Consider the following 23,441-nt stretch of genomic DNA (forward strand, 5'->3'; position numbering starts at 1 on the left):
TCCTGTTTTTTATTTTTATTTTAAGAATTAAATGGCTGTATTTACCTTTTTGTATGTATTTTGTGTGCAGCAAATTGTATTTACAATAGAAAATGCTATTATTATTATTGCTGTTTTGTATATTTCATCAACCATTTTATAGCTCTTAATATTTCAATATAAGATATCTGCTTTAATCTAAATTAGAACATACCAGTCATAAAATAAGTTGCATGCAAATTCTAAAATATTTGAGGATTATTCATAGACTAATAATCGCTGCAGAACTGCTGAAAGTGTTTTTACAGTATTTAAAATGTAATTTTTTTTGTGTGTGTTGTAGTTAAATTTCCAAAGTTCAAAAGTTCAGTGGACCCAGACACTGGAGTGGTGATGCTGTTTCTTCCTGATAGTGCAAGTGCTGGTGGAGGCGAGAATGTGCTGGTGTGTCAGAGTCTGTGGAACATAGCTGCCGCCAACGTGGCGTGCAAAGAGCAGAGACACGCCCTGTGAGGTCACATATATACACAGTGTCCCATCATCTATGAATTACACCTAAACTATCTGTACTTGTTTCCAGTGGCGCCACGTCAGCTGATACTGTGATGTACAATTACTCGAAGTCCCTCCAAGACAACACACTCTTCCAAGGCAAATGCGTTAATATCCACTGCGAAGGGTTTGAAAATTCATTGGCGGAGTGTGAGATCTCTGACAAGGTTGTGATTGGAAACACGAAGGTTGCTAAGGCAACGTGCTACAATGCAACAGCAGGTAAGTAGGTTGTGACTCTAAAACCCTTCACAGGGCCAGACTAACTCTAACTCTAACAGGGGGGTTGGGATCACAAGTCTAGAGTTTTAGACCTAAAGCCCTGGTCCCACCGAATAATGAACGATGAATAACATGGTTTTTATTTTGGTATGAGTCGAGTTATTCAACAAACGTGGGGGAATAGTGGCTCTTAGAGGCACAATATTCAGCTAAAGAGGCTCATCCCTGTGCGTGGCACTAATTTCGAGAAGTTTAACAAAAACCGCGTGGGGCAGTTTGTGTATGAGGTAATACAAGTATGTTAGAGGCATGTTTGTGGTGAGGATGAGGCTGTTAAAGGCCATTATCCATGTACCTGGAGGCTACGAGGACAGGACAGGCTATTTTGGCTGCGCACTTCGTTGTACAATCCCACCCGCTTTGTGCACTAGGCGCTGTGTATGTAAAATAATTATTTTGTAGCGGAGCTTCCGGAATCAATCGTGCGGTTCATGAGGTGGAGAACATACTTGGAACAGTCTAAAAGGTAATTATTTGTAATGTTTATATTGTAACGGCTTGGTAAAACAGTTGCATGTTCATTCCTTCTTATGAGCAGTTGTAAAAGTATGTTTATGATAGACTTAACATCTAATCAATCAGATGAGCTGTGATGTGGTGCACTGATGCAATGACTCGTGCAGTTTTTTTTTGTTTTTTTTATAGTTTGCGCAATGTTCATGATCATTATTCGAATACTCACTGAAATTTCTGACAAATCCATACATGGCTCATTATTCATGGCTTTATTATTTGGTGTGACCAGGGCTTAACTAGGAACAGAGCTGCAGAGAACCTTTTCTGGCCTAAACTTGATGACGACTCCAAACAAAACTGGGAAAGGTCCTGTTGATTACCCGTACTAGCACAATCACAAAACCAAAGACCTCCAGTACCTTCAGTAGGCTGAGGCTTCCTTCTCAGATTTCTCTGATGGGTCACCCAAATTGCCGCCCATATAATCCTCCTACTGGTGGTTGGCTCTCACTGCGGTATTGTATCACTTCCTGTTCCGGAGCACAGCGGTGTTTTGCTGTATCTGTTAGCTGTTTAATCTGCGCAGTTAGATTGATCTAGTTAACTAGATAACGATTTGTTTCACAGTGTAATCTTCACGTGCCTTAACTAAAGCACTCCCTCTGCTGAATCACCTCTAAATTATTTACACATTATTCACTTTGTGTGTTTTTAGGAATCCGCTAGCTTAGCGCAGCTACTAGCTCTTAGCTGATTTAGCATGGCGGCTTCTCCTGTCTCTCCTGCACTTTTCTGCTCTGGGTGTGAAATGTTTAGTTATTCCTCGGCCTCCTTTAGCAGTAATGGTACTTGTAATAAGTGTAGCTTATTCGTAGCTTTGGAGGCCAGGCTGGGCGAATTGGAGACTCGGCTCCGCACCGTGGAAAATCCTACAGCTAGCTAGGCCCCTGTAGTCGGTGCGGACCAAGGTAGCTTAGCCGCCGTTAGTTCCCTTCCAGCAGATCTCGAGCAGCCGGGAAAGCAGGCCGACTGGGTGACTGTGAGGAGGAAGCGTAGCCCTAAACAGAAGCCCCGTGTACACCGCCAACCCGTTCACATTTCTAACCATTTTTCCCCACTCGGCGACACACCCACCGAGGATCAAACTCTGGTTATTGGCGACTCTATTTTGAGAAATGTGAAGTTAGCGACACCAGCAACCATAGTCAATTGTCTTCCGGGGGCCAGAGCAGGCGACATTGAAGGAAATTTGAAACTGCTGGCTAAGGCTAAGCGTAAATTTGGTAAGATTGTAATTCACGTCGGCAGTAATGACACCCGGTTACGCCAATCGGAGGTCACTAAAATTAACATTGAATCGGTGTGTAACTTTGCAAAAAACAATGTCGGACCTCTGTAGTTTTCTCTGGGCCCCTCCCCAATCGGACCGGGAGTGACATGTTTAGCCGCATGTTCTCCTTGAATTGCTGGCTGTCTGAGTGGTGTCCAAAAAATGAGGTGGCCTTCATAGATAATTGGCAAAGCTTCTGGGGAAAACCTGGTCTTGTTAGGAGAGACGGCATCCATCCCACTTTGGATGGAGCAGCTCTCATTTCTAGAAATCTGGCCAATTTTCGTAAAAAATCCTCCAAACCGTGACTATCCAGGGTTGGGACCAGGAAGCAGAGTTGTAGTCTTACACACCTCTCTGCAGCTTCTCTCCCCCTGCCATCCCCTCATTACCCCATCCCCGTAGAGACGGTGCCTGCTCCCAGACCACCAATAACCAGTAAAAATCTATTTAGCATAAAAATTCAAAAAGAAAAAATAATATAGCACCTTCAACTGCACCACAGACTAAAACAGTTAAATCAATCAATCAATCAATTTTTTTTTTATATAGCGCCAAATCACAACAAACAGTTGCCCCAAGGCGCTTTATATTGTAAGGCAAGGCCATACAATAATTATGTAAACCCCAACGGTCAAAACGACCCCCTGTGAGCAAGCACTTGGCTACAGTGGGAAGGAAAAACTCCCTTTTAACAGGAAGAAACCTCCAGCAGAACCAGGCTCAGGGAGGGGCAGTCTTCTGCTGGGACTGGTTGGGGCTGAGGGAGAGAACCATCTATTAAACATTAGGTCTCTCTCTTCTAAGTCCCTGTTAGTAAATGATATAATAATTGATCAACATATTGATTATTTTCTGCCTTACAGAAACCTGGTTACAGCAGGATGAATGTTAGCTTAAATGAGTCAACACCCCCGAGTCACACTAACTGCCAGAACACTCGTAGCACGGGCCGAGGCGGAGGATTAGCAGCAATCTTCCATTCCAGCTCATTAATTAATCAAAAACCCAGACAGAGCTTTAATTCATTTGAAAGTTTGACTCTTAGTCTTGTCCATCCAAATTGGAAGTCCCAAAAACCAGTTTTATTTGTTATCTATCGTCCACCTGGTCGTTACTGTGAGTTTCTCTGTGAATTTTCGGACCTTTTGTCTGACTTAGTGCTTAACTCAGATAAGATAATTATAGTGGGCGATTTTAACATCCACACAGATGCTGAGAATGACAGTCTCAACACTGCATTTAATCTATTATTAGACTCAATTGGCTTTGCTCAAAATGTAAATGAGTCCACCCACCACTTTAATCATATCTTAGATCTTGTTCTGACTTATGGTATGGAAATTGAATACTTAACAGTATTCCCTGAAAACTCCCTTCTGTCTGATCATTTCTTAATAACATTTACTCTGATGGACTACCCAGCAGTGGGGAATAAGTTTCATTACACTAGAAGTCTTTCAGAAAGCGCTGTAACTAGGTTTAAGGATATGATTCCTTCTTTATGTTCTCTAATGCCATATACCAACACAGTGCAGAATAGCTACCTAAACTCTGTAAGTGAGATAGAGTATCTCATCAGTAGTTTTACATCCTCATTGAAGATAACTTTGGATGCTGTAGCTCCTCTGAAAATGAGAGCTTTAAATCAGAAGTGCCTGACTCCGTGGTATAACTCACAAACTCGCAGCTTAAAGCAGATAACCCGTAAGTTGGAGAGGAAATGGCGTCTCACTAATTTAGAAGATCTTCACTTAGCCTGGAAAAAGAGTCTGTTGCTCTATAAAAAAGCTCTCCGTAAAGCTAGGACATCTTACTACTCATCACTAATTGAAGAAAATAAGAACAACCTCAGGTTTCTTTTCAGCACTGTAGCCAGGCTGACAAAGAGTCAGAGCTCTATTGAGCCGAGTATTCCTTTAACTTTAACTAGTAATGACTTCATGACTTTCTTTGCTAATAAAATTTTAACTATTAGAGAAAAAATTACTCATAACCATCCCAAAGACGTATCGTTATCTTTGGCTGCTTTCAGTGATGCCGGTATTTGGTTAGACTCTTTCTCTCCGATTGTTCTGAGTTATTTTCATTAGTTACTTCCTCCAAACCATCAACATGTCTATTAGACCCCATTCCTACCAGGCTGCTCAAGGAAGCCCTACCATTAATTAATGCTTCGATCTTAAATATGATCAATCTATCTTTATTAGTTGGCTATGTACCACAAGCTTTTAAGGTGGCAGTAATTAAACCATTACTTAAAAAGCCATCACTTGACCCAGCTATCTTAGCTAATTATAGGCCAATCTCCAACCTTCCTTTTCTCTCAAAAATTCTTAAAAGGGTAGTTGTAAAACAGCTAACTGATCATCTGCAGAGGAATGGTCTATTTGAAGAGTTTGTCAGGTTTTAGAATTCATCATAGTACAGAAACAGCATTAGTGAAGGTTACAAATGGTCTTCTTATGGCCTCAGACAGTGGACTCATCTCTGTGCTTGTTCTGTTAGACCTCAGTGCTGCTTTTGATACTGTTGACCATAAACTTTTATTACAGAGATTAGAGCATGCCATAGGTATTAAAGGCACTGCGCTGCGGTGGTTTGAATCATATTTATCTAATAGATTACAATTTGTTCATGTAAATAGGGAATCTTCTTCACAGACTAAGGTTAATAATGGAGTTCCACAAGGTTCTGTGCTAGGACCAATTTTATTCACTTTATACATGTTTCCCTTAGGCAGTATTATTAGACGGCATTGCTTAAATTTTCATTGTTACGCAGATGATACCCAGCTTTATCTATCCATGAAGCCAGAGGACACACACCAATTAGCTAAACTACAGGATTGTCTTACAGACAAAGACATGGATGACCTCTAATTTCCTGCTTTTAAACTCAGATAAAACTGAAGTTATTGTACTTGGCCCCAAAAATCTTAGAAACATGGTGTCTAACCAGATCTTTACTCTGGATGGCATTACCCTGACCTCTAGTAATACTGTGAGAAATCTTGGAGTCATTTTTGATCAGGATATGTCATTCAATGCGCATATTAAACAAATATGTAGGACTGTTTTTTTGCATTTGCGCAATATCTCTAAAATTTGAAAGGTCTTGTCTCAGAGTGATGCTGAAAAACTAATTCATGCATTTATTTCCTCTAGGCTGGACTATTGTAATTCATTATTATCAGGTTGTCCTAAAAGTTCCCTGAAAAGCCTTCAGTTAATTCAAAATGCTGCAGCTAGAGTACTAACGGGGACTAGAAGAAGAGAGCATATCTCACCCATATTGGCCTCTCTTCATTGGCTTCCTGTTAATTCTAGAATAGAATTTAAAATTCTTCTTCTTACTTATAAGGTTTTGAATAATCAGGTCCCATCTTATCTTAGGGACCTCATAGTACCATATCACCCCAATAGAGCGCTTCGCTCTCAGACTGCAGGCTTACTTGTAGTTCCTAGGGTTTGTAAGAGTAGAATGGGAGGCAGAGCCTTCAGCTTTCATGCTCCTCTCCTGTGGAACCAGCTCTCAATTCGGATCAGGGAGACAGACACCCTCTGTACTTTTAAGATTAGGCTTAAAACTTTCCTTTTTGCTAAAGCTTATAGTTAGGGCTGGATCAGGTGACCCTGAACCATCCCTTAGTTATGCTGCTATAGACTTAGACTGCTGGTGGGTTCCCATGATGCACTGTTTCTTTCTCTTTTTGCTCTGTATGCACCACTCTGCATTTAATCATTAGTGATTGATCTCTGCTCCCCTCCACAGCATGTCTTTTTCCTGGTTCTCTCCCTCAGCCCCAACCAGTCCCAGCAGAAGACTGCCCCTCCCTGAGCCTGGTTCTGCTGGAGGTTTCTTCCTGTTAAAAGGGAGTTTTTCCTTCCCACTGTTGCCAAGTGCTTGCTCACAGGGGGTCGTTTTGACCGTTGGGGTTTTTCCGTAATTATTGTATGGCCTTGCCTTACAATATAAGGAGCCTTGGGGCAACTGTTTGTTGTGATTTGGCGCTATATAAATAAAATTGATTTGATTTGATAATCAATCAGTGTGATCAGTCTGCTTGACCTGGAGGATTAAACCTCAGATTGGTTGGGCATAGAGCTGATCTGGTGGTTCTGCGCAAACCCTGTGAAGGTGAGGAATTAACTGAGGAAGTCTCCGATAGGGACAGTTTGGACTGAAAATTGACCTTCTATGTCCCGTGTGATGCCCGTTGGCTTTTCTAATGGAACATTGTGTACTTGTGTGTTTTAGAGAAAGAGTGCAACTTCAGGTGTGTGAACGGAAAGTGTCTCTCTCTGAACCAGACGTGCAACGGCGTGGACGATTGCGGCGACTTCAGTGATGAGATGTGCTGCAAAAGTAATGAAACAGCACATCTGTGCAACTCCACCATACAATGTTTGACAGTATGTGTGTGTGTGTGTGTGTGTGTGTGTGTGTGTGTGTGTGTGTGTAATTGTGCACTTTTGTGTGTTAGAATGCAGAAATGAGGCGTTCCGCTGCAAGACGGGTGTGTGCGTGCATAAAGACACAGTCCGTGATGGACAAATGGACTGTCTGGATGGTGGAGATGAATCAGTAGCAAACATCATCACCACACATGGTGAGACACACTGATATTTTCAAAATAAATCTCATTCACCAATACTGAGAATTACATTTTAAAAGGCCAATAATGCTCCTTTAGTTTATTCCGCCATTGAGTGTGTCGGTTGTGTTTAGTTTGGGTACAACTACACTATCTCCAGTTGTGTCAAGATGGTACAAACCAGTATTTAATGTGAAATCCTATTATCCCTTAAATTTGTAATGTGTTATCCAATGAGCAACACACAAACAGGATCCAATTTGTCACTCATTCATCTTCAACCGCTTATCCGGAACTGGGTCTCGGGGTCAATTTGCCACTTGCGGATTAAATTTATTGGCACAAAAACAAAAGCTCTTAAAAGTTCTCATATGTTGAAGGAGTCACTTATTTAAAATCAAAACACTGTAATGACATACTCAATGCATTGGTATTTTTAGTACTTGTGAAACAGTGGAATATTGGTATGTGTTTTTGGTGCAGTTTGGACCACATTTGGTAGAATGATTGAGGGTTAGCCAAGGGCAAAGTAATGCAATTGTGAGAAAAATGTGGTTAAAAGTCAAGGTCAAAATGTTTGTGTATGGGGTATTTAAAATGGCTATTTCAAGCATTTGGTTAAAGATGCGCCAATGCATACTTTTAAATATTAATATAAAATAATATATCACAGTTGTAATGCTCATATGACATTGGAAGACACTGACAGGTCAAACTCAAACCGGTTGGATGGGTATTATTCAAGGATAAAGATGGAATTAAGACTACAGTCCCAAGGATAAAGCCTCTCTAATCTAGCCAAATTTCCCTAAAGAAAAAATATGGTACTTAATACATACATACGTATATCTGCAACCACTTATCTGGGATCGGGTCGTGGGTATCTAAACCATATTTTAGAAAATTTATTCAGTGAAATTAATGAACGATATGAAATCTCCCAAATAACAATAAGTATTTTAGTAGGTTTCTTTAGTCACATTGTTTATGACATACAAGTCGATAAATTCAATCTTCTTATGGGAACAGCCATTAAATTGGCAAAATTTGTCGAATTATTAGTCTTTCCTTAGAGCAGTTATTGGGGAAAATACTGTTCCAGTGTCCTTTTTAAAAAATATATATTTAACCCAGTTGCAGTTCATAATTAGTAAATTCTGTCAGTGTTGCAACACTGTTTACTTATTTTAATAAAGTTACAATCTTTTACTAGCTTGGCTTTAGGTGTGATTTTTAAGGTGCTGACATAGCAGCTAACGTTATGAGCTGAGCGCCTTCATTATGAGGAACAGTGTTGAAATGTGCTTAAAAATACATATTTGTGGTGGCATATTTAGGTATTTTGATTGCACTTTCATTATCTTTCCACATTTTAAGTGATGTGCCAGTGTTTTGTCTTTTGATGAAAAAATGATAAATATTTGTTTAAAAAATAAACAGTGATTCATAAAGTTGCTGCGGTCACATAACACAATGCTAACGTTAGCATGAAAACTTGCTGGTGTGACTAACTCATTGCTAACAGATGTCACATAATGCTATGCTAAATCACTAACATCAGAATGAAAACTCTGGCGTGACTTAACACCATGCTAACAGGCATGACAAAATGCTATGCTAACTGGCTAACTTTAGAATGAAAACTCACTGGCATGAGATAATGCCATGATAAATGGCGCCATGAAATGCTTTGCTAACTGGCAAATGTTGGCATGAAAACTAGGCAGCGTTACTAGTTCTGGTTCCAACCAGCTTATGTTAGCATGAGCTGAGTGCACAGCGAGCTGAGTGTACCATTATGCACAGCGGAATTTATAATGTGCTTAAAAAAATACTTAAAGTTACAGTTTTACTTTGAAAAATCTTGCACATCTTCAGATCATTTTACATGTTGCCCAAGAAAATGGGAATCTAACTGTTTTGTTTGTTTTTGATTTTTTTTTTCGCCAGACAATAAGAGAGAACTCAAAGCCAAACACCCCAGCCTTACATTTGACACAAAATCACGTAAGTTATGATTCAGTGATTTGAAGGTTTGCTTACTGTAAATGTTCATTGTTTTTATGATTTCAGTGGCTGCCAGAAGCGGCGGGGAAGTAAAGCAACAACCCCAAAACTCAGGTAGGTTATCACCAACATTAAAATCACATTATACACATGAAAAGCAGGATAACAGCAACATATATATATATATATTTTTTTATTTTTCAGAATACATCTCTCCCAAAAAAGGTATGTAGTATTTTTGTTTGGATGTCATAACAAGCATTTGGGCAGCACAGTGCCTTAGTGGTTAGTACTGGTATCTCACAGCGAGAAGGCCATGGGATCAAACCCCACCTATGGCCTTTCTGTGAGGAGTGCACTTGTTCTCCCTGTGTGTGCCTGGGTTCCCTCCGGGTGCTCTGGCGTTCTCCCATATCCAAAGACATGGCGATTAGGTGGATTTGAAACTTTAAATTCAGTCTCGGACCTACCTTCGACATGTATGCACATCATTTAGGAGAGAATAACTCAACTGTTGGGTGAACGCCATGGTGGACCCTGAGAAATTAAAAATAAAAATTACAATAGACACAAGTGTAATATATCAAATGAAAGCTGTTGTTCTGTAGATTTCAGAAATGTATACATTTTATAAATCAAAACAAATGTAAAAAAAAAAAACACTTCTCTTTCATAGCCAATAGTGCAAGAGGAATGGCTGCTTCAGTGACCTGGAAAAATTATAAACATGAAATACCAGTTTCAAACATATTCAGTTATATAAACCAAGTAATTTTTTGTGGGGGAAAAAAAATTAAACATTTTTACTACTTTTAAAAGTAAAAATAAATCCAATTATTAGTGTTATCAGAGATTTTTCTTTTTTAAAATATAACTAAATTTGTTTTACAAAAAAGGCTATTTTTGATTAATTGGATTGAGAGTATGCATGTATCATTGTCAAAATTAAAAAAATAAATATTCATCAATTGTCTTCCAGGCCATTTTTGTTGGCGTATTTAAAAAAAAAAAAAAAAGACATACTGTTACCAACTCTGCTTTTCTAACTCAGTTATCAAGATGGCCTCTAAAATAGGGTTTTTCACTAAAACACCTTTAAACAACCATGGTTGGGTAGGATTACATTGAAATGTAATCAGATTACAAGTAATTCAAATGTATGTACATACATACATGTAATCCTACCCAACCTTGTAAACAACTTAACTATCACATAGATTCAAAGGGAAGACCATTGTAGGTCAGAGCAAACTCATTTGTGCCTAAACTAAATTCATTCATGGGTTTAAGATTCAAAATGGCGTCCAAAATGGCCACCAATAGACCCTTATCATTGAATCTCTGTGATATTTAAGTTGTTTATATGTTGTTTAAAGGTGTTTTAGTGAAAAACCCTATTTTGGTGGCCATCTTGGAAGCCATCTTGGATAACTGGCTTGAGGCCAGCTTTTATTTTTGGGAACATCCTGATTGTGTTTTGGGGGTCATGTAAGGAACCTAAAACAGCTGGTTTGGTTTAGTCCTGGGGCGGGGGTGCAAAGGTAATGGTCGTAGCTCCCCTAGTAAATGGCTGCTGCCACAGTGCATGCTGGGAGGTCAAGCAGTGGTCATTGCTGAAGGGCTGGGGGCACAATAAATAACTGCCAGGCAAATATGTTCTCATAGGAGTCAAACAAAATGTGTACAAAAGACAAAGGGCCACTGGTAAAACGCAAAAGTGGGTAAATGTACTGTATTCAGGCTGCCAAATTGCTGCTGAAACGTTCAAAAATTATGCAATGTGAATAGTACATCATGTTAAATTAATCAGTTGGGATTATTTTTTTTAAACTGAAGAGAAACATTGAGGTCCTAAATTTACTTTCACCATATAAAAGTCTAATTGGGTGTTCACCATACTTTCACCCTGTTCTAGACTAATATGACCCCAATGAACAATTTGGGATATGTGCCAAAATCTCTATCCTGGACAGATAGCCTGAAAATGACCATGCCCTTTTTGTCCTGAGTGTTATTTGAAATACAGATGTATTTTCTAAACTGCAGCAGCTACAGATTTTACAAGGTATTCAATATGTTCAGAATGACAAGTACATGTTTGGAAGGGTCATAGAAGAGTGTAAAATTTCAAATTTTGATATCTTAAGAGAAAACCGCTAGAAAACATTATGTCAAACCATTTGGATTTTGTTGTGTTTATGTGTTTGAAAAAGAAATAATAATGTGGTGTTGTAAGTTGGATTATTGGCTATTGGGAATTCCTTGATAATACTGGTCCAAAAAAAAAATTCTTGCATGGACTTTGAGAACTGATTTAAAATCACTTATTTTAGCCATTTTCTCTTAAAATATCAAAATAGGAATTGTACATGACCCTCCCAAACATGTACAGGTCTTTCTGAAGATCTTGCATATCTTGGAAAATCTGTAGCTGCTGCAGTTTAGAAAATACAGCTGTATTTGAAGTAACACTCAGGACGAAAAAGGCCGTGGTCATTTCCGGGCTGTTCGTCCCAGATAGAGATTTTGGCACATATCCCAAGTTGTTCATGGGGTTGTGTTATTCTAGAACAGTTGAGCTGTCCTCTCCCAAATGAGGTGCATACATGTCTCAGCTAGGTCCTAGACTAATTGTCCGCAGGTGTGAATGCGTTTGATTGTCTTTATGTGGCCCTGCGACAGACTGGCGTCTTGTCCAGGGTATACCCCGCCTCACGCCCTATGACTGCTGAGATAGGCTCCAGCTCACCTCCCCTCATGACCCAATCTTGGATAAGTCATTGAAGATGGATGTGTGATTAATCAGCATTTGCCAGAAGGGTTTTTGTTTAATTCTTGTATTTTTTTTTTTGTTTGTTTTTGTTTTTTGGAGAAACGAGGTTCAACAGAGTCTACTTGGAGTCCAAAGTGTACTGTGGGGTTCCGAATGCAACCACAGTGGAGGAGGAAGAAAAGGAGCAACGTGGGAGAACCAGCCGTTTCAAGAGAGTGGTGGGCGGAGTCCCAGCCAAACCAGTAAGTTAAAAAGAAAAGAATTGCAGTACTATTTTTAATAATCCCTTCCACAGAAACATTGTCAAAATGTCAAATTTTTAGGAGGCCAGCTACACTTGCGTTGTAGTGTTTAAAAGGCTGACCTGGTTTCTCACAAATTTCTTGGAAGAAACAAAATGTTTTCTTGAGTAACCTCTGTAGACAGTCTTGTCGAGTTTTATATTGGTGCACTTTGACACTAACACCCAATCACAAGTCAGGTTGAAACTACTGACTTTTGGGTCAATGGATAGTATTGATCACATGGACCCTCCCACTCATTTTGACCAGACGGTCTGTAACCAAACATACAACCCCTGGCAAAAATTATGGAATCACCGGCCTCGGAGGATGTTCATTCAGTTGTTTAATTTTGTAGAAAAAAAGCAGATCACAAACATGACACAAAACTAAAGTCATTTCAAATGGCAACTTTCTGGCTTTAAGAAACACTATAAGACAGTGATTTTCAACCTTTTTTGAGCCGCGGCACCCTTTTTTATATTTACAAAATCCTGCGGCACACCACCACCCAAAATAATATTATAATTCTATTACCTCTGGTTTTGCGCAAAACGCAATTATCGCAATAGAAAATCGATACAGAAAACACCACATTTCGAAAATCCTCAAGCATTTTGCACTCTGATCTCAAGTAGGGCTGTCACGATTAGGAATTTCTGGAGACGATTAATTGTCAGACAAATAATTGCGATTGACGAATATATTGTCTATTTTTTTTTCTTTTTTTTCCCTTCTTTATATTCTACTATTGTAGTATAATTACACAACTCTGGAAGAACGTTTGGCTTCTGTGAGTGGAGAAACTGGGAATGGTGCAACATTTTTATTTTTATCTTCATTTTACATACAGTCCCAACTTTTTCTGATTTGTGGTTGTTTCTGTTGCATTTCTGAAATTGTTTCTCCTCATCAGTCACGTTTTGTGCTTAAACACTGCATTAAGCTCAAGATTGAACAAATAAATACCTTTGGAAAATAACAGCTGTTAAAGTTCAGAGTTCTCACCTGCTTTTTGTGATCTCTGCGTCTGAACATTGTTTTTTTTTTTTTTTGTGGCTCAGTTCATTTATATATTCTCATTTTTTAAATATGTTTTTAAAGATATTTGACCATTTATTTCATCTCATGATCTCATAAATTCAGCATACGACGCGCACATGGTGTGAACAGGACAGTAACGGCAGAATCACACCTTTAGAGAAAGTTCAGAGAGAAGTAAAAGCAGCTCCACGTTTCCGTTAACATGTTTACTTGGGTTAAAATCCTCTCTCTGCTCGCTGCGCACTGAACGTGTCGCGCCTGCATTCAGGAATCTCCCTCACCCACCCCCCCTCCCTCGCAGTCTGCAGCCTGTAGCCTGTTAACGCCGCGTGCGCGCACACAGGCACATACACACACACACACACACACACACACACACCGACAGCTCCGCATTTTAGACGGCTTTTGAAGGAGACGGCACTGTTTTAATCGGCCGTCAGCCTCCTTGTTATTGTCCCGCCTTAAGACGAGAGCGAGGCTGCAGCACGTTTGACATCAGATTCTGAGTCGTTTTATGCTTTATGGATAAAATAAATAATTCACGGTAATCGCGAATATGAAAAATAATCGCGAATATGAAAAATACCCACGGCACCCCTGACGATCGATCACGGCACCCTAGGGTGCCGCGGCACCCCGGTTGAGAATCACTGCTATAAGAAATCAAGAAACAAAGATTGTGGCAGTCAGTAACGGTTACTTTTTTAGACCAAGCAGAGGAAAAAAATATGGAATCACTCAATTCTGAGGAAAAAATTATGGAATCACCCTGTAAATTTTCATCCCAAAAACTAACACCTGCATCAAATCAGATCTGCTCATTAGTCTGCATCTAAAAAGGAGGGATCACACCTTGGAGAGCTGTTGCACCAAGTGGACTGACATGAATCATGGCTCCAACACGACAGATGTCAATTGAAACAAAGGAGAGGATTATCAAACTCTTAAAAGAGGGTAAATCATCACGCAATGTTGCAAAAGATGTTGGTTGTTCACAGTCAGCTGTGTCTAAACTCTGGACCAAATACAAACAACATGGGAAGGTTGTTAAAGGCAAACATACTGGTAGACCAAGGAAGACATCAAAGCGTCAAGACAGAAAACTTAAAGCAATATGTCTCAAAAATCGAAAAATGCACAACAAAACAAATGAGGAACGAATGGGAGGAAACTGGAGTCAACGTCTGTGACCGAACTGTAAGAAACCGCCTAAAGGAAATGGGATTTACATACAGAAAAGCTAAACGAAAGGCATCATTAACACCTAAACAGAAAAAAACAAGGTTACAATGGGCTAAGGAAAAGCAATCGTGGATGACTGGATGAAAGTCATATTCAGTGATGAATCTCGAATCTGCATTGGGCAAGGTGATGATGCTGGAACTTTTGTTTGGTGCCGTTCCAATGAGATTTATAAAGATGACTGCCTGAAGAGAACATGTAAATTTCTACAGTCATTGATGATATGGGGCTGCATGTCAGGTAAAGGCACTGGGGAGATGGCTGTCATTACATCATCAATAAATGCACAAGTTTACGTTGATATTTTGGACAATTGAAAGGATGTTTGGGGATGATGAAATCATTTTTCAAGATGATAATGCATCTTGCCATAGAGCAAAAACTGTGAAAACATTCCTTGCAAAAAGACACATAGGGTCAATGTCAACGAGCAGATCTGATTTGATGCAGGTGTTAGTTTGGGGGATGAAAATTTACAGGGTGACTCCATAATTTATTCCTCAGAATTGAGTGATTCCATATTTTTTCCTCTGCTTGGTCTAAAAAAGTAACCGTTACTGACTGTCACAATCTTTTTTTCTTGATTTCTTATAGTGTTTCTTAAAGCCAGAAAGTTGCCATTTGAAATGACTTTAGTTTTGTGTCATGTCTGTGATCTGCTTTTTTTCTACAAAATTAAACAACTGAATGAACATTATCTGAGGCCAGTGATTCCATAATTTTTGCCAGGGGTTGTATTTATCAACTGTGAGATAGCCATAGATTTCTAAATCTGATCATGTGCTGATTGGCCAAGAGCTCCAACGTCAACATTGTGACCTCATCCTTGCCAAAATACACCAGACTTGGAGGACAAAAATTTTTTTTTTCTCAAAATTAAAACCAAAACAACTATAATGCTTACAGTTATGGTTGAAGAAGCAAGATACCTTTTCCAGTTGATTGCAGCGCACTCTAGTGGTAAAGGTCTCAGACTGGGGGGCGAGTCCAGGCAATGATTGTAAACTGTTATTTTTTTCAACATTTAGATTAAAATACATTTTCATTTCTATTAAAATGAAGGGTTGTGGTTACACCTCATTAAACATGTGAAAAACGTCACTTTAGCTGAAACACACAAGCTAGCAATGTCATAATGTAACCTCAAGTAGATTAAACTGTTCTAAACAGATCAAGTTAACTTTAGACTTTTAACTTTAGAGTTTAAGTTGATTTTAAGTAACTTTTTACCTGAACAGCAACCAAGTTAGTGAGTTAGCCTAACCAGTAATACCATAGTTGAGTAGACAGCTAGCTCAGCTAGTTAGCTTGGAACGTGAATGTGCTGGGCTCATTTGTGAGGAAAATATATTATAAACCTCACATTTATGGTGTTAAATTTGATTAGCTCGACACCAACAATAGCAACAACCTCAACTTGCAAAAAGGCAACACGCCTAAAAACTCCCAGCATGCCTGGTTCACGGGACTGTGAGGATAAACGCCCTTGATGTGACTTTCTCATAATTTATGTTTTCATCAACACAGCCTCAAGAGATGTAAAACGGATACCAGAAAATATTTTAAACCTCATAAGAAAGATTATATATATATATATTTTGTGTTTCTGTGCAGACTCAGATCCAGTGGCAGGTGGCATTGGAGGAATACAAGAAACTGGACTGTGGAGGAGCGTATATTGGAGGCTGTTGGGTTGTCACAGCTGCCCACTGTGTCAGGTAGGACTTGTGTGTAGGATTGTCAGTAGTCGTAAATGCAGTATTTGTAGTACTGTAAGTAAGTTGTTCACGTCTATCTTTTTATAAACCCTTTTGCGATCGTGTCCAAGAATTTAAGGTAAAACAAGGCGGATGACTATGATAACCTCCCATTTAGTTGTACTGCTTAAAGTGTATTTGTATTTTCTTTTGCACATTTTCACCTTTTCTTTGCCTTTTATCCAAAATTGACATCACAACTTACATGTTTGATAAGATTATTAACCACAAGACCCATAATCATTTTCATATTTTTGGCTTCCCTCATCCTAACTAACCTCATTTTAAAGCTAGAACCCCAAACAGACCCAGTAATGAAAAAAAAAATATTATAATAAGTAGTAGTAGTATGAAAAATGTCTTCAAAAGTGGACCTTTTAATCAAGGGGTGTAGTGGAGGGGGACGGACACACACACACACCACCCTGTTTTATGTCCATCAGTATTTGTTGTTAATGTGTTGCGGGTCTTCAGCTGCATTTTTGGTTTAACCACAGTGAGGACACTCAGAGACAGTCAGAGCAGACTTTGAAAGAAAAGACGAGCTTAAAAATGTTTGTCGCCACCACACTAAGACACTCAAACACAATTTCAGTTCAATTTATTTTATTTGTATAGCACCAAATCACAACAATTCTGCTTCAAGGCGCTTCACATGAGTAAAGTCTAACCTTGCCAACCCCACTGAGCAAGCACACAGACAACAGTGGTAAGGAAAAACTCCCTCTGATGATAATGAGGAAGAAACCTCAAGTAGACCAGACCGACGCCATCTGCACCTCGGACAGAGAGAAAAAGAGCAGAATCAGTCGGCCGGAAAAACTACCCTTAAGCAGGGGCGTGCTGGGGACATTTTTCAGCCAGGAGTTTCATATCCAACCGGCCCACAAACCGCCAGCGCACAGGGATAATAAGAGTTCTGCTGTGGCATTTAAATCCAGCATTTATGTGCTGACTGACTGTGAAAATTGGGTGGCTTACAACAGAAATTAAAAGTTAGTTAAAACAAGAACGGTATTAACTCACCAGTGCAGCACGCTGCACTGTGCGATTTTTCGCCCTTTTTCAGCTGATTTTTCACTCGTGCAAGAATTTTTTTTGGATCGCGCCGAGTTCCAGCTTAATCGTGCATCCTGCGTCGTGCAGTCTACATGGAGTAACGAGCTGCGTTTAACATCTCACAACCACACCTCCCGATGGGGAACGCGCGCACATATGCGTTCAGTCTCCCCCCACCTGATTTCACTCACTGTGCGCGCTGATAGGCATGAAATAAATTTTTTTTAAAAAGAAAAAAAAAAAAGCTTCTGTTATGTTTTGCTTCTGGAAACACAAGTCCAACATGTTATTTTTGAACGTACGTGAGCAGTCAGATCGCATCAGAGCATCGGGCCGTACAGTGTGAGAACATGAATCGTGCGCTCTGAACTTTTTAAACCCTGCGGTTTTGTCGCACAGTTTGAGCTGGAGCCAAGTACAACGATTGAAAATATCGTACAGTGTCTGCCCAGCTTAAGTCAGTGAAGTCTGTAAGTAGCTGGAAGAGGTGGTACTGAACTACAAATGTTGATACGGCTGACATCCTGCCATCAACAGGCATGTAGCCTGTTATGCCCGGTCCTATTTACCATTTCCCTCTTCGCTCTGTCTTCTTGAAAAAAATATCTGAGCTTTGCACACTTGGCAGCATCTTCCTCCAAAGCTTTTCTTTTTCTTAATCGAGCTTTTTCAGCTCCACCTGGCTTTTTTCTGTCCATCTTTTCACTCACGGGACACTCCTCCTATACTTGCTAGTAGCGCAAGTCCCATCTGAGCGCACAGGGCTTGACTGGACTGAACTAACTGTAATGAATGCATAGGGGTGTTAAACGTGTAATGTATGTCCCTACCTTAGGCTTTAGAAAAGATAACAGCATTGCAAAAGAAGCAGTCTTAAGTTATTTTCTTGTGAATTTTTATGATTGTAAAACATTTATAACACTTAATGTCTTCTCTTTAAGATACAGCAGCCCAAGTGTCTTGCTGTGTAGCCTAACAGTGGTGGTCATATATGTATGCATATATTAACACCCCGTCACAACGGCCCCAGGTTGGACCAGCCCACCGGGAAAACTCCCGACTCTCCCGATTACCCAGCATGCGGTAGCCCTTAAGGTACAATTCATCAGCATTAAATCAACAGCAAAGCAGAGAAATACTAAGGTGATCTTTGCCTGCTAGTCCTAAGCTTTACTAACAGACCAGGAATTTAGATAAAGTTGAGCACAGACAGGACACAGAGGAACAGACGCAAGAGACTTGCTGCCAGGAGAAAAAACAAAACCGAGATGCTATTCTGAAAATTGATTTTTGAATGCAGCATGCATGTTTCCCGCGGGATCCGATAAATTTTATATCTTCTGTCCACCCTTGATTTTGCGTCAGTGAGTACCCTGCCTTTTGGCAGCTCAATTAATGGAAATCCATCACAGCAACAGAGAACTTTAATGCCTGAATGCAGTACCGTTATGCTTTAGTTCTAGCTTAGATTGCTTTTGGACAGGACTCAGAGTATATGGGCTTATGATTTTAATGACTTCCTGGACTTGGCTTTCCGAAGTGTATCTCTATGTGATGACAGTATTGAACTTGTAGAGACATTCACTTATCTCAGCAGTGAAGTATTTTGTCTTTGGATCCTTGTCCTTTTAAACTGAGAAGTGCCTGGGAAGATCTTATGGCACCATGATTTCACTGGCCAGAGTTGTTTAGTGATGATGATGATACCTTGACAAGAGGACAAGGGTCCAAGTCTTTAGGGTCTTGTTGTTTCCGTACTGTATGGTTGTGAGACTTGGAGTGAAATCAGTAATCTAAGACCATTACGAGATGTCTTTGTTACGAGATATCTTTGGGATATCTTAGTTCCTGTTGATTCCCAACTGTTTTTAACCACCAACTTTCCAGAAAGTCTTCATGATAACTCTGTAGTGTTACTCTTGCCCACCTCCTAAGTTCTTCCTGAAAAACCACACATTGCCTTAGTTCCCTTTTCATATTAAGGAACAGATTCCTTCATTTCCCTCCAGTGATTAGCTTTTTAATGTTTCTATTACAGACCCAAGCCATCAGCGTTCAGGGTGAAGTTTTCTCTCTGGAGAAAGTCCAGAGCACAGAACACAACCGATATCGTTCCTGTTGAAGCCATTCATATCCACCCTGGGTAATTTATCCATGAAACAATACCTCATCGAAGTTTGCAGTATTGGCCTTTTTTGTGAGAAATCTTTTTCTATATCTCATTGCAGGTATAAAGCAAAAACATACGAGAATGACATCGCTCTGATTCAGCTGAAGAAGCTTCCTTACAAGGAGGAATGCTTTGAGGAAAACCCGGCCATCACCGCCGTCTGTGTTCCCTGGACCACTCACCTCTTCCAACCTAACCACACCTGCAGCATCTCTGGTTGGGGACGAACTGCAGGTAGGCTGCATTGAGTGGCAAGTCCGCCGCTGTGCCCTCTACTTCTCGCAGTACATGTTCTGTTTGTTTCATTGGTTGTGAAGGTCAGGAAGTTAAAGAATAAAGGAATCAAACTGGTGAAAATTCTCTTTCTGTGCAGCCGGTAAGCTGTCTCAGGTGTTGCTTTGGGCAAATGTCTCCCTGATAGTAGAGTGTGAAAGGTTCTACAAGGAACGCATCAAACCGGGGATGATGTGTGCAGGTGGGTGTACTCTATTTGGGCAGGACGTCTTCACACTGAGGCTGTTTTATGGAGCATTTTGGGTTCTTCTGTCTATGCAGGTGATCTGGACGGCAGTGTGGACTCCTGTCAAGGAGACAGTGGAGGTCCTCTGGTGTGTGAGGACGAACTGGGTGTGTCCTACCTGTGGGGCATTGTCAGCTGGGGCGGGAGGTGTGGCGAGGCTGGATTCCCTGGAGTTTATACTGAGGTATTAATAAGTATACAAACATTCAAGTCTCATATATGGATTTACACTCAGGGACAGGGTGAGAAGCTTGAACATCCAGGAGGAACTCAGAGTAGAGATACGGAGGACCTAAGGAGGTCTTCCAGGCATGTCCAACTGGGAGGAGGCCCTGGGGAAGACCAAGGATACGCTGTAGGGATTGTAATGTATCTCCCAGCAGGATTTGGAATACCTCTTGATTTCCCAGAAAGAGTTACAGGATTTAGAAGAAGACAAGGAAGTGTGAGATGAGCTGCTTGGTTGACTGCATGTTCCGCAAACCAGACCTAGATGAGCAGCAGAAAGTTGATGACAGATATATTTTTTAAAATGTAAATAAACATACATATGCAAAATGGATGTAAAAACCAAACACCCACACATCTATATTGTAATAGCCATGTGGCCTCTGTGTGCGTGCATGTGCATGGCTTCAATCACACAAAAATCAGGGAGCGCTGACATTTTCCATTTGGTATGCTTATGTATTTTGGGTCAAGGATGAACGCTGTAAAAATGGGAAGATGATAGGACAAATTTTTGGAGAAACTAGCAATTTTAGTAAACCAAACAATGGATGCTGTGCTGTAATGTACTAATGAAATTTGGGGTTTTGAATGTTAATGTGGTTAATGTTAATTTAACAATGTTAGTGTTTGTGTTTGTGTAGTTCAGTTGATTTAGTCAGTTTAGATAAGTGTTATGTTGTTGTCATCATGAGTGAGTTAAGTGTTAAGTTGGTACCGTGAGTTAATTGTGTAGTGTTTTAATGTCTTCTACCAGTGTCTCTGTTTGTCAAATTAAAAGCACCTGCGTGCAGCAGAATGCACAAAAGACAAACAGCTGTGCACCCTCAAAAAATGTCACCTACCTAGATAGCTGTCATTTTTGTGGTAATAAATTAAGTAAAGGTTGTATAATGAGTTGGAATGCGAGTCCAGAATGCTTTTAAAACTTTAGACCTCAACAATTTTTAGAAGAAGAAATCGACCCTTGTATCTCATGTTATGTAATTTTAATGTTAATTTAGTGTCTTAATGTATTTATAAATTGTTTAGGTTCTTGTTATCATATACACACACCATTATTATGGTTATTTTATTTCTACTTCTGTCATTTGAGTTTTAAATGGACCACATTTTGGACCTCATTTTTGTATCATTCATGTATTTTTTTTTTTAAACGTATTTACAATTATGTTCTTACTTTGAACTTAAAATCACTCACCACACTCAGGCCTTTAATATAAAAGATGACTTACTGCCCCTTGCTGGCGTGTGAGTTCAGAAAGTAGTCAGCAACATCCATTGTTCCATTTTTACAGTGTTCATCCTTGACCAAAGATACATGGCAAATGTCAGCTGTCCACAGTTTCTCTGTGATCAAAGTTGTTTACACACATACCCATATGCACAGCTGCTGTAAGCAGGTGCTTTTAATTTGACAGACAGTGGCAGAAGACATTAAAAACACTACACATTTCACTCATGGTACCAACACGGACCTTAAGTCATTCATGGTAAGAGCAACATGAGACTTAACTAAACCAACTGAGCTACAAATACGCAATAAATCAATAACACTAACAAAACCATTACACTAACATGAACCACAATAACATTTAAAACAATGGATATTGCAGTGAAATATCCATTGTTTAGTGATTAACTAAAATTCCTGATTTCTCCTAAATTATTAGTGATATCAACTTTCCATTTTTGCAGTATGTGTGTATATATTGTACAAAGTTCACAGAATGTATACAGTAAGGTTACATGACAGTACATTAGTACAATGCATCAAAAATAAAATGTAAAATGTAGTGATTAAGTATGTTATGTAATTTTTTTCCTTCTGTTTTTCAGGTTGCTCATTACTTTGAGTGGATCAGATCTCACACTGGTTGGGATATGGTCACCAAGTTCAACGCCTGACAACACAAAATACTTCTGTAGCCGCACTTCATCTATAGTACGCTGGATTCATTTAAAAAAAAAATATATATATATATATATAAACAAACCAGTTATTCTGTCCATGTGTATAAATTTTGAGTCACATTTCATCTTGACTACAGCTTAGTGACCAGAATTTTCTTTCCTGGGAATAAAATTTGTAATTTGATAAGTCAGAAGGAAGTGTTGTTTTCCCATTTATAAACAAAACTTCACTGCAAGTATTTTTTTTTTTTTTTTACCATGTAACTGTGTAATGGATTAAAGTCATGTGGGCGTCGTGAGACTTTTTTTTTTTTTTTTTTTTAAACATTCTTTTTCTGTTCCAGTCAACTGTGAAGCAATGGGTGTGGATTTAGCACACCAGGCCTCTTCCCAGTTGGATGTGCCTGGAGGACCTTCCCTCAGGAGCAGCATCTTTACCAGATGCTTGAACCTCCTCAGCTGGCTCCTTTCAATGCGAAGAAGCGGCAGCAGCTGTCCTCAGTCCATTCCAGATATTTGAGCTTCTCGCCCTGTCACTGAATGCAAGACCAGATCTGCGATGGAGGAATCATCTTGCTCTTATGTCCGTGACCTCGTTCCCCGAGTCATAACCCAATGTTTATGATCAGAGGGGAGGACAGGAGCATGAATCAAGAGCCTTGCCAGCTGGCTCAGATATTTTTCACAACAGTCGGGTACAGTGTGCACAAGACCTCAGATTCTACTACGACCAGTCTGTAGAGCTCACGTGCGATCTTACCCCCACTCATGAACAACACCCTGAGATACTTAAACTCCTCCACTTGGGGCAATAACTCTGTCCTGAGCTAGAGGGGGAAATCCACCCTTTTCCAACAGGCTCAGCAGAACTACATCATCCACAAAAAGATTTTGAGGTCATTATACTGGACATCCTCTAATTCCTGACTATGCCTTGAAATACTGTTTGTGAAAGTCAAATAGGATTAGTGACAAGGGACAATCGTGGCAGAGTCCAACAATTGCCATACCACATAACTCAGCATTTGCATGAAAAAAAACTTCTTAGCTCCACCTAGCTGACGAGCACTCATCTCTTTTCATTGTAAAACACCCACTCTGAAAATTAATGACCACTGGTTGCTTTTCTGCTCTATCTCTTGTGATTAAGGGGTGATGGGGGTCCCAGTTATGCTCTTGACAGCACTGTAAACAATACTGTCAGAGTTCACTATGCTGGACAAACTATGTAATGATATAATTTCCAACAG

At 39.8% G+C, this 23,441-nt stretch overlaps 1 protein-coding gene across 2 annotated transcripts; it reads left to right on the top strand.

Moving 5' to 3' along the window:
- Positions 1-285: 285 nt before the first annotated feature.
- On the top strand, positions 286-22,420 carry cfi (complement factor I). 2 transcript variants are annotated; one of them, XM_034164242.1, is made up of 14 exons: positions 286-488; positions 560-753; positions 6,860-6,967; positions 7,086-7,211; positions 9,147-9,203; positions 9,270-9,317; positions 9,408-9,428; positions 12,076-12,218; positions 16,158-16,261; positions 19,398-19,502; positions 19,588-19,763; positions 19,903-20,004; positions 20,085-20,233; positions 22,117-22,420. In XM_034164242.1, the coding sequence occupies exons 1-14, from the start codon at positions 373-375 to the stop codon at positions 22,183-22,185; spliced, it is 1,518 nt and encodes a 505-aa protein (XP_034020133.1). In that variant the 5' UTR covers positions 286-372; the 3' UTR covers positions 22,186-22,420. The 2 variants fall into 2 exon arrangements, with proteins under 2 accessions (XP_034020133.1, XP_034020134.1); XM_034164243.1 differs by lacking the exon at positions 9,147-9,203 and having other exon boundaries at positions 295-488.
- Positions 22,421-23,441: the final 1,021 nt, after the last annotated feature.

Source organism: Thalassophryne amazonica, chromosome 23, assembly GCF_902500255.1.
Source record: "Thalassophryne amazonica chromosome 23, fThaAma1.1, whole genome shotgun sequence".
NCBI classification, from domain to species: Eukaryota; Metazoa; Chordata; class Actinopteri; order Batrachoidiformes; family Batrachoididae; genus Thalassophryne; species Thalassophryne amazonica.